This window comes from Staurois parvus, unplaced genomic scaffold, assembly GCF_062004578.1.
Source record: "Staurois parvus isolate SC_StPar_1 unplaced genomic scaffold, SC_StPar_1.0 ptg000432l, whole genome shotgun sequence".
Lineage (NCBI taxonomy): Eukaryota > Metazoa > Chordata > Amphibia > Anura > Ranidae > Staurois > Staurois parvus.
Window position 1 is genome coordinate 13,870,234 of NW_028318228.1, and position 16,069 is coordinate 13,886,302.

The 16,069-nt window shown below is 44.1% G+C and overlaps 1 protein-coding gene across 2 annotated transcripts in view; it reads left to right on the forward strand.

Annotated features, from left to right (window-relative positions):
- The window catches only part of ACAN (aggrecan), a 203,342-nt gene that overhangs the window by 88,315 nt on the left and 98,958 nt on the right, over positions 1 to 16,069 (forward strand). For both annotated transcript variants that reach the window (XM_089687669.1, XM_089687670.1), the window contains exons 3-5: positions 3,258 to 3,641; positions 13,267 to 13,441; positions 14,732 to 14,859. In XM_089687669.1, coding sequence (XP_089543795.1) covers positions 3,258 to 3,641; positions 13,267 to 13,441; positions 14,732 to 14,859 — 687 coding nt within the window. The remainder of the gene's footprint in view (positions 1 to 3,257; positions 3,642 to 13,266; positions 13,442 to 14,731; positions 14,860 to 16,069) is intronic.

A 16,069-nucleotide genomic window follows, 5' to 3' on the forward strand; every position in this document is an offset into this window, starting at 1 on the left:
GGAATGGATCAATGGGTCAGTGGGAACTTATCTGAGAGGCAGAAATTGCTCATTGCACAAGGAACCCCTGGCAACCTCTGGAGGAACCTTAGGATTCCACGGAACCCTGGTTGAGAAACCCTGGTCTAGTTGAAGGACCTGGGGAGGTGATCTAGCTTTATTGCTTAACTGCAGTTTAGAAAAATGTCACCAACCTGGATTGGCTGTCTGACAGGGCTGCTTAAAATTGTAGCTGCTGACTTTTTAAAATACAGACACTTACCTGTCCCTCGGTCCAGCGCCATCCTCACCACTGCTGCTTTAACCGGCCGTCTTTCTCCCTGGTGCCGGCATCTTCAGTGTGGGCACCTGGCTGTGACAGCTTGCAGCTTCACAGCTAGGTGCCCACTGCGCTTACGTAAGAAGCGCTGCGCAAAGGTGCGAATCCTTAATGGGGAGCGGGGGGACAAAGGCTTAAAGTGGAACTTCCCCTTTTGGGTGGAGCTTCGCTTTAAATCTCAGGACTGGCTGGACAAAAATGCAAGCCCTTTGGCCAGTACATCAGCTCCCATATACAGTATGTATCAGGGGCGGACTGACCATTTGGAAACTCGGGCACTGCCCGAGGGCCCGGGGTCAGTAGGGGGCCCCATGAGATGCCCCTGGTACATTTTTCATAGGCTTTTTTGAGTTTGGGCAAGGACACAGGGGCCCCATTATCCCCTATTGCCCGGGGGCCCCATGAGTTGTCAGTCCGCCCCTGGTATGTATAGAACGGTGTAGGCTCTACAGCAGTTATTCTGCTCCTGGCTTTACTATCTATATGCAGAATAGGAATTTGGACCTTCCAGGACACACCAGCTAGGCAGCAAAGCCAGACTCAGGAAGCCTTAAAAAAAACTTGGCAGCGGCAGCTCTCATATTTCTATCTCTATGAGTTTACTGTAACTAATTCATCCAATTTAATGAGATCCTGCTAATTGCGCCTGGCCCCAACAGGATTTAAGGTGGTATTTAAAAATGGTTAACACTTCCGCCTGGCAGTAATAGGGCCGTTGGTTCGAATCCCAGCCACAGCACCACCTGCCTGGAGTTTTCATGTTCTCCCTGTGCCTGCGTGGGTTTCCTCCGGGTACTCCGGTTTCCTCTCACACTCCAAAGACATGCTGGTAGGTTAATTGGATCCTGTCTAAATTGGCCCCAATATGTGTATGTATGGATGTGAGTTAGGGACCTTAGATTGTACACCCCATGAGGGTTAGGGACTGATGTGAATGTACAATATATATGTGTAAAGTGCTGCGTAAATTGACCGCGCTATATAAGTACCTGAAATAAATAAATAAAATAAATAAATTTAATTTAATATTCAAACAATTACTAAGAAACAGGGGGTTTTATGACAGAAGACACCTTACTGGTCTCTTCTGTTGTAAATGCTTTCCTCTACCTATCAGCTGTCATGTACACTGAGCCGTGCATGCGCATTGCGTACATGTACGGCACCTGATCTGTGCTCTGATGATGTGACTCCCACGTTGAAGTGATATCATTGTGGCCCAGCCACTCAAGTAAACGGACCTGGAAGGAAGACTGGCAGAAGATAGACGCACCCGGGTTCAGCAGGAGTGGTTATAGCTCAGTGCTGGAGGGTACACAGTTTGACAGTTAAGTCTGTCACAATGTGCTAATATGTGGTGCATGCTATGGCATAATGCTATGTATTATGGCATAAAACACCCAGGGGCAGATTAAAAAAAAATATTAATACTGTTTTAATAGAAACCAATTTTTGACAAGCTCAAGACTGTATCATCAAGACTTGACATGTGCAGGCTGAAAATATTAGTTTTGTGTTCGGATGCACTCATTAATGCACCTATTCATTTTCGGAATTCGTTTCATATCTTCTGCATTCTCCTCAACGAATGGGGGTTCTTTGGGGAAAGAGGGCTCCCCCCCTTCAAATGACCTTTTCGCTTGGGGACATGAGCCTCTTCTCCACAACCCTTGGCGGTGGCTGTGGGGGTCTGCAGGTGGGGCTTATCAGATCCTACCCTCCCCCCATGTGAATAAGTGTGTAGTACCCCCACTCATTCACCAAAAAAAGTGTCAAAAATTTAAAAAAAAAACATATACTGTTTTTTAAAAAAATTCAAATAAATGCCCCCCAAAATAGATCCACAATGAACGCTGACCCACACAGAAAAAAAAATGTTGCCCATTCAAAGGGTCTGGTATGAATTGGGGGTTTGGGCACCCACACTGGTTTCTAATTTTTTTTTAAACTAACAAACCAATAACTCATCTGTTTTCATTGGGATTCCCTGCTGTCAGCAGAATGTAAACCAAAGAAGTGCCAACGATGTGGCAGCCACCCACTCCTTAACGACTGGCTCTTCTCAATGAATCTGAATGATCTGAAATTTTGTTATAACTTTTTCGGATTCATTAACATTCGTTACTATGACAAACAATTTGGATACATCCAAGTCTCTGAAAATGACATTTTTGTCTGAAAAACAAATCTCAATGAACCGAATTGCACATGTCTAATGAAGACATTGATGGGAGGGGATCATGCCATGGCCAAGTAGTATAAAAGTTATGCCTCTTAGCAGCAGAACATGATAGGCTAGATCAACATATGATTAGTTGGGCCTCTTGAACTATATTCATTGACTCGAATGTCATCTTCATGAATACAGCTCCTTGTCATCTCGCCCATGGTGGGTAGAGGAGATGACAATCCCTAACTCCTCCTTTAGAACTGGTTCATTATCTTATATTGACCCTTGGTGAGATATTTTTATAGGAACATTTAACTTGCAGATACTAACCAACAGCTAAGAATTTTGTAGATGTCATTGATGTCTATGTTCCCTTATACTGCCTATGTTTTTTATTATCATAGAGTCCTCTGAAGGGTAATCTCCAGTATAGATCATTCTGTGACTGTACAGCTTTTGTACTTCTTGCCTTGTTGTATCACTTTGAAGTTCAATAAAGAAAGAATGAATTTATAAAAGGCATCCCTCACTGCTGTCATCATTAAACTTCCTTTGGGGAAAGTAAGGCAAATCATGATTTGTCAGTAGACTAGAAATGTCAGATAAGTTTCTATGACCTTACCACTTTAGTGAGACTAGTCATAAGCCTGTCCATAAATCTGGGCCCAAGCCTTCAAAGACTATATTTGTGCAGTTGCAGTTAAAAAGAACTCCCAGAATATTAACTTTACCAAAAAATGTATGTTTTTGTCTTTCTTGGATTTTCAGATCATGCTAACACATTGAGCGTGAGCATTCCCGAAGAGGCTCCTCTGAATGTTCTGCTTGGACACTCAGTCACCATCCCCTGTTACTTCATCAATGCTGTGGAACATTTGACCGTGGCCCCCTCAACAGCACCGTTATCCCCTAGGATCAAATGGAGCAGACATAACAAAGGACGTGAAACAGTCTTACTGGTGGCCGCTGATGGCGAACTCCGTGTCAATGAAGCCTACAAAGGACGTATTTCTTTACCAAACTATCCTCTCATCCCTTCTGATGTCAGCCTTGAAATTGTAAACCTGTTGTCCAGCGATGCAGGTACCTACCGCTGTGAAATAATGCATGGGATCGAAGACAGCCAAGATACAGTAAAACTCAACGTAAAAGGTAATGTGAACTTCCTCACTATTAATCCTTACTTGATTATACTAAAAGTCAGTTTTTTTAGGATTATACTTAATGAAAAATGGAGGTGCCCATAGCTTCAGTCAAAATTACAAAGTAAAATTTTACCAAATATACTTTTTATAGGGTACAGTGCCAAAATAAAATGTGAAAACAATCAACAAGTGGAAAAAAAGAGAGATCACAAAAAGTTATTCACCATGAAATGCAAGCAAATATGTGTAGCACTACCCCCGTAGGAGCCACCGGTATTTTGCACAGTCTTTCCCCTAAATCTTCACCCAAAGACACAGTATTTCCTATAGCCGGGTGCACACAACATCTGCTTGTTACTCCAACGATCAGTCTAAGGGTTGTAGTTTTTGTTGGTTTTATTTTGTTTTAGAACTGGGATAGGGAAGGAGTATTGTGGGACACTCCGAACTGAACTATCTACAATGGAAGACAGCTTTCTCGAAAATGGATCTGTGGGTTTCCGTAGTAGAACTGTGTAGTAGATTGTAGAAGGGCACCAATCCCTATAACTGGCTGGAGTTGCATCCATTTTCATACTGCTCATCTGCATGGTTCATACTATCCACCCAGAATCTTCCTTGGTTACCTGGATTTAGATGAACCTTCACCCACAAGCAGCAGCACTGTGTGTCACACAGGATGAACTAGCTAAACAATTGTACCTCTTCTGTTAAGGAGAGAGAGAGAGAGAGAGAGAGAGAGAGAGAGAGAGACTAAATTTGCCCGACAATCTCCTGATAAGCAGAAGACCATATTACACTATGTTCAGCTATCTACATCCTAGCACGGCATCCAGGAGGGTGCTACATGGGTAAGAAACTGTCCCTTTAAGAGTCATATAATGTAATGTAATAAAGTCCACTAATTAAATCCAGGTGTCTGTGTATTTTTTCTACCAAATAAAGGATAATGACACCACTGTGTTATGCATCCACCATCAATGCACACTCGCGGACTCCCAAGTTGCATGTATGTAAGCAGCAATCAAAGCATATAAAGCTTAAAGCCAACAACCTCTGTAGGACTTCCTAAGTTATAGGAGCAGAGCAAACCTCCTTTTTAGAAAACCATTCACACTTAAACAGAGTGATTCCCAAGTAAGATGGCTACCAGTCACGGAAACAGAAGCGGCGGCGGCAAGACATCAGCAAGTAGCACTGCCCCAACACGTCTTGTGCATTAGCACGTCTTCAGCGGACACTATATTACTACTAGTACACTGGTAGTGCCCCCTGAAAATGTGCTATTGCACGAAACATGTTGGGGCAGAGCTGTATGCTGACTTCTTGCAGCCACTTCCGTTTCCAGGACTGGTGGCCATTTTACTTGGGAGTCGCTCTGTTTAAGTGAGGATGGCTGTCTAAAGAGGAGGTTCTCTCTGCTCCTGTGTTCTCCTACTAATGGTTAGATGATAGCTAGCTAACAAAACTGATGGAAGCAGTGTTGTGTTTTATTCCAAAACTAAATTTACTTCTTTGAATAATTCTGTAAAGCTGTAATACAATCACATAAACTAAAATCACAAAATGCTTGTATACACGTCTCTCCCAAATGCATACAATGAACACATTTCTTACAAACAGCTACCTATAAATTACATTGAATATATTGAAATGTGATATACCTATGTATGTGACTTTAATAAACACAAAGAAAGCACTTACACGCATATGTGTATCAAAGGGAGAATGCTCTTCTAGAAGCTGAAAAGCCTGCAGTGGTTTATGGGAAATCTTTATTCTTAACAAGCATGGGACACTTCCTGTTCTTGATGAAGGGAATAATAAAAGCAGGTGCAATTGCAGGGAACACCCAATAGATGGCTCCCTACTCAACACAATTATGTGAATATACAGAACAACTCCTATAACTGAGGTAGGTCATTGGCTTTAAGCTTTACATGCGTTCTTTGCTGCTTAAATACATGCAGCTTAGGAGTCAGTGAGTGTGCCTTGATGGTGGCTGGATAATTCAATGGTGTCATTGTTATTTATTTGGTGGAAGAAATACTCAGACACATGAATATGACATTTGCTCTTAAAGGAACAGTTTCTTACATAGTCATGTGAGTTTCATGGTGAATGAATTTTTTTGGTGATTTTTCTTTTCTTATCATATGTTGATTGTTTTCACATTATATTTTGGTGCTGCACCTCAGAAAAAGTATATTATTTGAGAGGTTTATGCATATTCACCTTCATTGCTAGCTGCCAACATTATTCACTCTAGCGCTGACGTCTACTTAGCAAATTTTATTAAATGGTCATTCAGGCCAGAAGTTTAACTGACAGCTTGTCATTAGCTTATATAAAAATCTGACACCATGCTAAAAATGAATCTAGAATTACCTTTGGGATAAAGGAGCTCTCTTCCGAACCATGTAATGTGTGTGATGATTTGTATTTTGTACTTTGAAAGGAAACTGAGAGTTAATATGTGATTATTCTGTTGGGTGTTGACTTATTCTTGTATTACTTTGAATTCACAAGCTGGAAAGCATCGGACTTTGTGGTAATTGCCAAATATTTTTTGTTGCAATGTGTTCAAATTATTTTTGAATTATCTGAAAAATACCTCCTGCTAACCCTACCAGATACTTTTTAACCCTTCACACATTCTTATTATGTTTATAGTTTATAACAGTGGTCTCCAAACTGTGGCCCGGGGGTCAAGTGTGGCCCTTTGTTTGCTTTTATCTGGCCCTTGGAGCACTATTTTATTCACTGATACCAATGAAGGGCACAGTTCCTCCCAATTACACCAATGATGGGCCACAATTGCTCCCAAAGACACCAACAGTGGGGCAGAATTCCTCCTAATACCACCAATGATGGGGCACAATTCCTCCCAATGACACCATTGATGGGGCACAATTCCTCCCAATGACACCAATGGACACCAATGAAGGGCACAATTCCTCCCAATGACAGCAATAATGGGGCACAATTCCTCCTGATGACACCAATGATGGGACATAGTTCCTCCCATGGACACCCATGATGGGAGATTGTTTACTCCCACTGATACTGGGACATTTTGTACTCTTAATGGTCACAGTCCACCCCCCCCCCCAAAAAAAAAAAATTCTGAAGGACATTAAACTGTCCCTTTGCTTAGAAAGTTTGGAGACCCCTGGTTTAAGGTTTACAAAAAGATACAGGTCTAACGAGTTCAGCCTATATATGTGTGTGTGTTTGTGTGTGTGTGGGGATGGACTGACCATTTGGAAACTCGGGCACTACATTCGAGGGCCCGGGGTCAGTAGGGGGCCCCATGAGATGCCCCTGGTACCTTTTTCATAGGCTTTTTTGAGTTTGGCAAGGACCCAGGGGCCCCATGATCCCCTAATGCCCGGGGGCCCCATGAGTTGTCAGTCCACCCATGTGTGTGTGTGTGTGTGATATGTTTATTCTCCAACAATTTTCATAGCCCTGCTCCTGAATAAGACATCTAAAATATTTTTTTTTACATTGTTGACACTCTCAGCCAATATGACTTCCTGGGGGAAGGAGTTCCACATTTTTACTGCTCTAACTGGAAAAGCCCTTTCTGCCACCCAAGGTGAAACCTCCGTTCTTTTAACCACTTGCGCTCTGGAAGGTTTTACCTCCTTCATGGCTAGGGCATTTTTTTGCTAATAAGCACTGTGTTACTTTAACTGGCAATTGTGCAGTCGTGCAACATCCAACTGAAGTTTATAATTTTTTTTACACAAATAGAGCTTTCTTTTGGTGGTATTTGATCATCACTGGGTTTTTATTTTTTATTATATAAAGGAAAAAAGACTGAAAATTTTGGAAAAAAACAATATGTTCCACTTTCTGTTGTAAAACATATCTAATTAAAAAAATCTGTGTTAATTAATTGGTTTATGCAAAAGTTGTTGTGTCAACAAACTATGGTATATATACTGGAATTTACACATCTATGATGTTATACTGGTAATGGCGGTGATCAGCAACTTATAGTGGGCAATCTGGTGTTAGCTGACACTGGCTTGAAGGTACACTAACTGACTGACACTGACATCAATAGTGACACAAATACAGTGATCAGTGCTAAATTTGTACACTGTCACTGTACTAATGACATTGGCTGGAAAGGGGTTAACATCTAGCGGCAATCAAGGGGTTAATTGCGTACCTAACAATGTGTAATGTGTGTAATATGTGCTGCTTTTACTTTACAGTATGGCTGTTTTTCTTCCTACATCGCGGGAATAAGAAACAGCCAGATTGCTGTTCCTTGTGTTTTTGTAAACACAGAACTCGGTGTGTGATTGGTCACAGTCGATCAGCTGACTTCAGCCAAAATCATTGGCTGAAATCAGCTGCCAAACTTGTGCTGTGTCTAATCACAGCAGGGGCGGCATGGAACACGCATGGGCTTGCCTGCAGACCTGAAAGCAGGCAGATATGTATGTATATATATATATATATATATATATATATATATATATCTCCTCACTGGCCACTTTATTAGGTCCACCTTGCTAGTACCGGGTTGGACCCCCTTTTGCCTTCAGAACTGCCTTAATTCTTCATGGCATAGATCCAACAAGGTGTTCCTCAGAGATTTTGGTCCATAAAGATATACGTTTTTGTTGCCTTTCTATCATCTCAAACCAGTCTGCCCTTTCTCTTCTGACCTCTGACATCAAAAAGGCATTTTCATCCACACAATTGCCACTCACTAGATATTTTCTTTTTTTCTGACCATTCTCTGTAAACCCTAGAGATGGCTGTGCATGAAAATCCCAGTAGATCAGCAGTTTTTGAAATACTCAGACCAACCTATCTGGCACCATCAACCATGCCATGTTCGAAGTCACTTCGATCCCCTTCTGATGCTCGGTTTGGACTTCAGCAAATCCTCTTCATCACGTCTAGATGCCTAAATGCATTGAGTTGCTGCCATGTGATTGGCTGATTAGCAATTTGTGTTACCAAGCAATTGAATCAGTGTACCTAATAAAGTGGCCGGTGAGTGTACATGACTATGCCTGCCCATGCCACCCATGTAAATGTCCTGTGGCGAGGTGGGAAGTGGTCAATATGAAATCATGGTTATGAGTCCTCTTGAGGGACCTTATAGTAAAGAGCCTTTTCCAGTTACTGAAGTCACCTTTGATATATTTGTACAGTATAATCATATCCCCTCTTAAGCATCTCTTCTCCTGAGTGAATAACTAATCTATGCAAACGATCCTCTTTGTTGAGCTCCTCCATCATTTATTAATTTTGTTGCCCTTCGCTGAACTCTTTCTCATTCAACAACTTAATTTCTGAGGATTGATGACCAAAACTGAACTGCATATTAAGTCTTGCCAGTGTGGTGCGCTTTTTGAAAGTGCATTAAAACTCTTGCATGCAAGAGTTTTGATGCTCTTTTAGAAAGCGCACCAAACCTGCAGTATATAATAGAAGTCTATGGGAAAATGCAGCACACCTGCAGGAAAACCGCAGGTGTGGCCTCCTCACACCTGACTGAAACCTCTAATTGTCGTACTGTCGTGTAGCAATCACATGCATTGCAAGGCAATCATGGGTTGAAATCAGGTGGTGAGGAGGTAACATATCACCTGCTCACCACCTGTCAAACTGTCAAAAACCTATCAAACACTTGGATCGCTTTTTAGAGGAGCAGCAGTGCCTACCGCACCTGTGAATGAGCCCTTAGTTGCATTCAGCAGTGGTACCCTTAGGGCTCGCTCACACGTAAAGTTGGGGGGGGGGGGGTAAATCCCAGCAGTTGAGTCACATTCAGGGGCGGACTGACCATTTGGAAACTAAGGCACTGCCCGAGGGCCCGGGGTCAGAAGGGGGCCCCAGGAGATGCCCTTGGTACCTTTTTCATAGGCTTTTTTGAGTTTGGGCAAGGACACAGGGGCCCCATGATCCCCTATTGCCCGGGGGCCCCATGAGTTGTCAGTCTGCCCCTGGTCACATTTTTACCTCCCCCAATCCTTACCCTCTTTAGCTGCTGAGGCAGCCAAAGGTGTACACACAGGGGCGGACTGACCATTTTGGCACTCGGGCACTGCCCGAGGGCCCAGGGTCAGTAGGGGACCCCATGAGATGCCCCTAGCACCTTTCATAGGCTTTTTTGGGTGTAGTTTGAGTGTGGGCGAGGACACAGGGGCCCCATGATCCCCTATTGCCCGGGGGCCCCATGAGTTCTCAATCCGCCCCTGTGTACACATGCAGCAGCTGCAAATAAACCCACTGTTTCTTTTTGTGGGCACTACTGCCTGCCAGTATCGTCCCATTCACGTAAATGGGGCCACTTCGCAAGCGCCCCGCAACTGCATGCTTCTGCGGGGTCCAAGGGGCTAAAGCAAGTGGTGAGAAAGCAACTCAACGCTGCGCTGCCTGATTTAACCCCTTGTTTGCTGTTATGCACAAGGTTGCAGGGCACTTATAATAGAAGTCTATGGCAAAGCTCAGCTGACCCAGGAAAGTCACAGATGCACTGTGCTGCACCCACGGTGCAGGTAAACCGCAGCTCACCAGTGTGAAAGCGGCCTTATAGGGGGCTCGAAACAGTAAGGGTTCATTTACATTTTCAGTTTGAGGGGTGGTAAAACCCCATAACTAAAAAAGAGACGTGAACAGCATGTTCACCAAAGCGATTAGAAGAAAGGACCATGCAGTAAACCAATGGTTAACCGCATGGTCCTGTCTTGTAACCGCTTTGGTGAACATCCTGTACACATCTCTTTTTTAATTACTGGGTTTGTCTGGTTACTGGACCGCGCCTATACAGTGTAGCGGATACCAAGCCTATAACCTCTCTTTTCATTTTTTATTATTTTGGTAAAACCCCATAGTTAAGGTGTTACTAAACCCACAACAATAAAATCAGTCTGTATATGCAGTAAAGCATGCTTGTTATACTCACTGTGGAACCTAAGGGGTTAATCCTCTGAATTGTGCAAAAAGGCCATTTGATCCTATCTTCTCTTTTCCTCCCATTTTTTCAAGCGACCACCTCTTATCTCCTGATAAGACAGACTGAACCCTGGGAGTTTGCACGTGCTCAGTTTGGTGTGTATTGCTAAAGAGGTTTTTTTTTTTCTTGGGAGAGTACAGTGATCAGCACAGGGCCAATCAGCACTGTCCAAACAGAGATCAGGGATTCTGCATCCTCCTAGAGCAGAAAGAAAACTCCTCCTACAAGCTTTAACTAGCGATGGGCTGATGAGAAAAGGTATTTAGCAGTTTATATTTACTAAAATAATTGCATTTCCATGTTGTGTGTACTGTGGGAGACCAGATATAGTGAATGCAGGGTCCAGGGAGACCAGATATAGCGAGTACAGGGACGGGGAGACCAGATATAGTGAATGCGGGGTCCCGGGAGACCAGATATAGTGAATGCGGGGTCCCGGGAGACCAGATATAGTGAATGCAGGGTCCTGGGAGACCAGATATAGTGAATGCAGGGTCTGGGGAGACCAGATATAGTGAATGCAGAGTTCGGGGAGACCAGATATAGTGAATGCAGAGTTCGGGGAGACCAGATATAGTGAATGCAGGGTCCAGGGAGACCAGATATAGTGAATGCAGAGTTCGGGGAGACCAGATATAGTGAATGCAGAGTTCGGGGAGACCAGATATAGTGAATGCAGGGTCCGGGGAGACCAGATATAGTGAATACAGGGTCCTGGGAGACCAGATATAGTGAATGCAGGGTCCGGGGAGACCAGATATAATGAATGCAGGGTCCGGGGAGACCAGATATAGTGAATGCAGGGCCCAGGGAGACCAGATATAGTGAATGCAGGGTCCGGAGAGACCACATATAGTGAGTGCAGGGTCCGGGGTTTAGTAACACTTTAAGACACATTTTTTACCACCCTGCCCCAACCGCACCCCCTTTAGCTGCAGTGACCAGGGGTGTACACGCTGTCATGGTTGGTGGGTGTACCATCTGCCAAGCATGACTTATTCAAGTGAATGAGGCCGCTGTACAAATGCCCCGTAAACCTTGTGCAGTACAGCAAACAAAGGGTTAAAGCAGGCAGCGGTGTGTTGCTTTCTCACCTCCTGCTTTAACCCCTTGGGCCCCGCGGAAACATGCAGTTGCGGGGCAGTTGCAGAGTGGCCACATTTACTTGAATGGGTCACGATTGGCAGGTGGTAGCACCCACAAAAAGCAACAGGGGGTTTATTTCCTGCTGCAGCATGTGTACACCTTTGGCTGCTGCATCAGTCGGGATCCACCCCAGACTCTGGAAAGGGACCTGGCTCAGCCTCTCAGAGATCTGCTGACAGCCTGAGCCAGCCACTCCCTCCTGCACCACAGCCAGGGGTGGACTGACCATTTGGAAACTCGGGCACTGCCTGAGGGCCCGGGGTCAGTAGGGGGCCTCGTGAGATGTCCCTGGTAACTTTTTCATAGGCTTTTTTAAGTTTGGGCAAGGACACAGTGGCCCCATGATCCCCTATTGCCCGGGGGCCCCATGAGTTGTCAGTCCACCCCTGACCACAGCCCAGCATTCCAGTGAGCGTGGGGGGCGGCAGAGCAGACAGCAGTGACTGGCAGTCAGTCACCATGGCTGTGGAAATTCAGCAAACAGCAGTCATGTGATCACTAAGTTCTCACACTTAGAGCCAACGGGGGACAGTTGTAGCATCGGACTGCTGCTGCATCCACCTAGGTAAGTATGATTGGAGGAAAAAATAGAAAAATTTACTTCTCTTTTAACTGAATCAAAGCACGGTGACAACTTCCTTTCCATTTACAGAAACTGATCCTGGACTGTTCTTTTCCTTGAAAGCCATCAGTCTTTGTGGATCAGTAGAAACTGGAAACAACAGGCAAGGAACTTGCAGCCCCACTGAAATCAGCTTCTTGTAAAATACATGTAGAGATGTCTCCTCTCCCCTGTAGAAGTGCTCCCAGCTCCACAGCCTGCAGACACCACCAGCCCTCCTGGCTGCTTTGAAGATCTCCCAGGACAAGGATAAAGGATTAGTCACAGCACTGATCTTTGAAAGCTTTCTACATGTGGCAGTCTCTCCCTTTGTGAATCCCTGGTTGTGCTGATGTTCTCATTTTGGCCTCCTTGTTCCCACTGCTTCCTGGCCTTAATCCTGTTCATGCTGTACTGTCATACTGCTGAATGGGCCAGCTCAAGCCCAGCCTGGAGGCCAGCCCCCTCCCAAACCTAGGAACCCCTCCCAAGCCACCGATAGTCTCTGCAGCACTCCATCCTCTACCTGACTTCCCAGCTGGCCTGACAATCTCATATTTATGGGCTGATCCACCACTCTACCAGAGCCTCCAAATCTGAGATTGGTTAGACTCCCACAAACATGCAGATTAGGTGTCCACCTCTTCTGCCTACTGGCTTCTGGAAGGTTCCCATGGTCCTCCAGAACCAGGTGGAGGCGATAGAGTCCCAACCTGTTAAGTCATCCAGCTTGACCTGCAGTACCAGATCTAATTACAGACTCACACAGTTACCGTGAGTCATACACAATAGATTTGCCTACACTATTCTAGTACCACACTAGAGGGTGCTACATAGGTTCTATATTTGAATGCAAATTATAATCTATCTATCTTTTTTATTGTTTTATTTCAGGGATCGTTTTCCACTACAGAGCAATCTCCACGAGATACACTTTGGATTTTGAAAATGCCAAAAAAGCTTGTACACAAAACAGTGCTGTCATTGCTACTCCTGAACAACTTCAGTCAGCCTATGACGATGGCTATCACCAATGTGATGCAGGCTGGCTTTCTGATCAGACAGTGAGGTAAGATACATTATCATCTGTTTTATATATTTATGATAATTGTGGCTTTTTGACATCTTAGAATCTCATGCATTTTAGGTCAATAGGTGCATGAGAAAATACCTTCTGCCAAAATCTTAGTAAAGGTAAAATATTTCTGCTTTCAACTGGTAAAGTTGTTCACAACTTGAGTCGCTGGGGTTGATTTACTGAAGAATGTTCACTTAACAAGGAAAGTTGCACTTTTCAAAGGAATCTTCCTCAAAGTGATGAAGCTTTCCTGACGTCCATCATCCAATCATTTGCAAGCAAAAACACTGTTTTTTCTATTTTCCTTTCAAGTGACTTGGTATTCTTAATAAAGTAAAATTTCACCACATTCTCTATGCTCTGGGGAAGTTTCATTGCAAAGTGCAATTTCCCTTGCAAATTGAAGGCCTAACTTCCTTTATTAAATCAACCATATTATGTAAGTGTAGATATGGGTGGATATCTCAAAGAGAGCACAGGCAATGAGACATCTACCTAACCTCCCCACACTGATGGGACAACAATCTTTTCAACAATTTAGTCCATGCTGCTTAGAGCCTCCACACATTGCTTTTTCATTTTATTTCATACACATCGCCACCATTCTTATACTCAAGAAAAACATTGCTGCTCAGTTCCTCAGTGTGTTCCTATCCAGGGGCGGACTGACCATTCGAGCACTCGGGCACTGCCCAAGGGCCTGGAGTCAGTAGGGGGCCCCATAAAATTCCCCTGGTACCTTTTATAGGCTTTTTTGGGTGTGTTTTGAGTGTGGGCAAGGACACAGGGGCCCCATGATCCCCAATTGCCCGGGGGTCCCATGAGTTGTCTGTCCGCCCCTGTTCCTACCCCAGCTGTTACTATTTGGTGTAACCCTGTTTTGAAATAAAGTAATTGGGAGGTATTTGCTACTTTGTAAGTAGGGATTAGTAACCCTTTTAGGGAGACCCCTCCCCTGGGTGTATACTGTAGGTGGTGCTAGTTTAGTCCTTTACATTCTAGGGCGCCCAGAAGAGTAGAGGTGGAAGATTAATGGGAAAAGGTGGACTACAGAAGCTATCATGTAGAGTTGCAGTTCCAGGAAGATGCCCTTGAGGTAGTCCTGATATAGGCCCTATTGGAGAAATCGTCAAAAGGGGACCTACAGCAAGGACTGGAAGTGTGGGTTGGCATCCATAGGTTAAAGTAGAAATTGATCTGTGCAATGATCAAGCTGATCAAGGGTGAAGATCTGTAAGATTCTGTATTTAGTATAATAATTTACATTATTCCTCATTACAGGTATCCAATTCATAATCCACGTGAACCTTGCTATGGTGACAAAGAAATGTTCCCCGGAGTTAGAACTTACGGTGTTCGAGAAACTGATGAAACCTATGATGTATATTGCTATGCTGAAGATATGGAAGGTGTGCTATCTATCCTTCTATCTATCTATCTATCTATCTATCTATCTGTCTATCTATCTGTCCATTAATTTATCCCTCTGTTATCTATGGATCAAATGTGTAATTTTTTATCCATCCACGTGTTCATCTATACATGACCATAGTTGTTAGATGGCAGGAATTAATTTAGTGTAGCACTACCCCTTTGTGCTCCGCTGAATTTGGGTCCCCCTATTTCCTGCACAGCCAGGCAACACACATTTTCCAACTTCCATTCTGAGTCAATAACCAGTCCATGGGCTTCTTGTTATTTTTTTGTTTTATTTGGGGTATACAACTTAGATAGGGTCTAAGGGTGTATAGGATGCCCAGCTTGACTTGTAACAATAATTCTGAGGACAAACTTCATAAATTCTGTACAAAAAGGATGGATCTTGGACTTTCTACTCCTTTAGGAATGGCATCAGTCTTTTGACGGATCAGTAACAGTCTCTGTAAGGAGCATGTGGTCCCCTCTTTATAAGAACATCTTCAGACCCCAACTAGAAACTTCCCAAACTGACTGTCCTGAAGAGTATCCCAGAGCAAGAGATTCTAGAATAGATTTGCAGCACTGTACCAGGGAGAACTGGTTGGGTATGGCACCTAGCAGCCCTCACTCTTTTAGGCCCCAGGGGTCTAGAGGTACTCATACTGTCCTTCTGTCCTAAAGCTTTGGGTAAACCGCTTCCCGGCCTTTCACTGAGCTAGTTTCTTTCCAGGCTTGCAGGCTGTCCCTCCTTAGTGGCCTGCAAGGCAGTGAAGCTCACTCTGTCTATCTCCTTCTTCCATTCTTCCAACCTCCAGCCTGGAGGAAGAACCCCCCCCCCCTTCTCCGGGGTCCCATCCCAGGCTGCACAGCAGCACACTTAAGCACTCCATCTTACAATCGACTCCCCTTTTGACCTGGCTGTCTCATACTTATGGGCTGATTAGGCCACCTTGCCTGGGGATTGACCAGATTCCCATAAATATGCAGATCAGCACCTTCTGGCTTCCCCTACTAGCTTCTAGAAACTTATTCAAGCTTCTAGAACCAGGGGGGGGTACCAGAGGCCTGACCTCTAGAGTCCTCCAGCTTGACTCAAAGTAAACATTCTGACTTACACCCAGGCTTCTAACAAGCTTCTAACTACACTACAAACTATCTACATCAGTTATTACTTACGTTTAGTCTATCTATCTATCTATC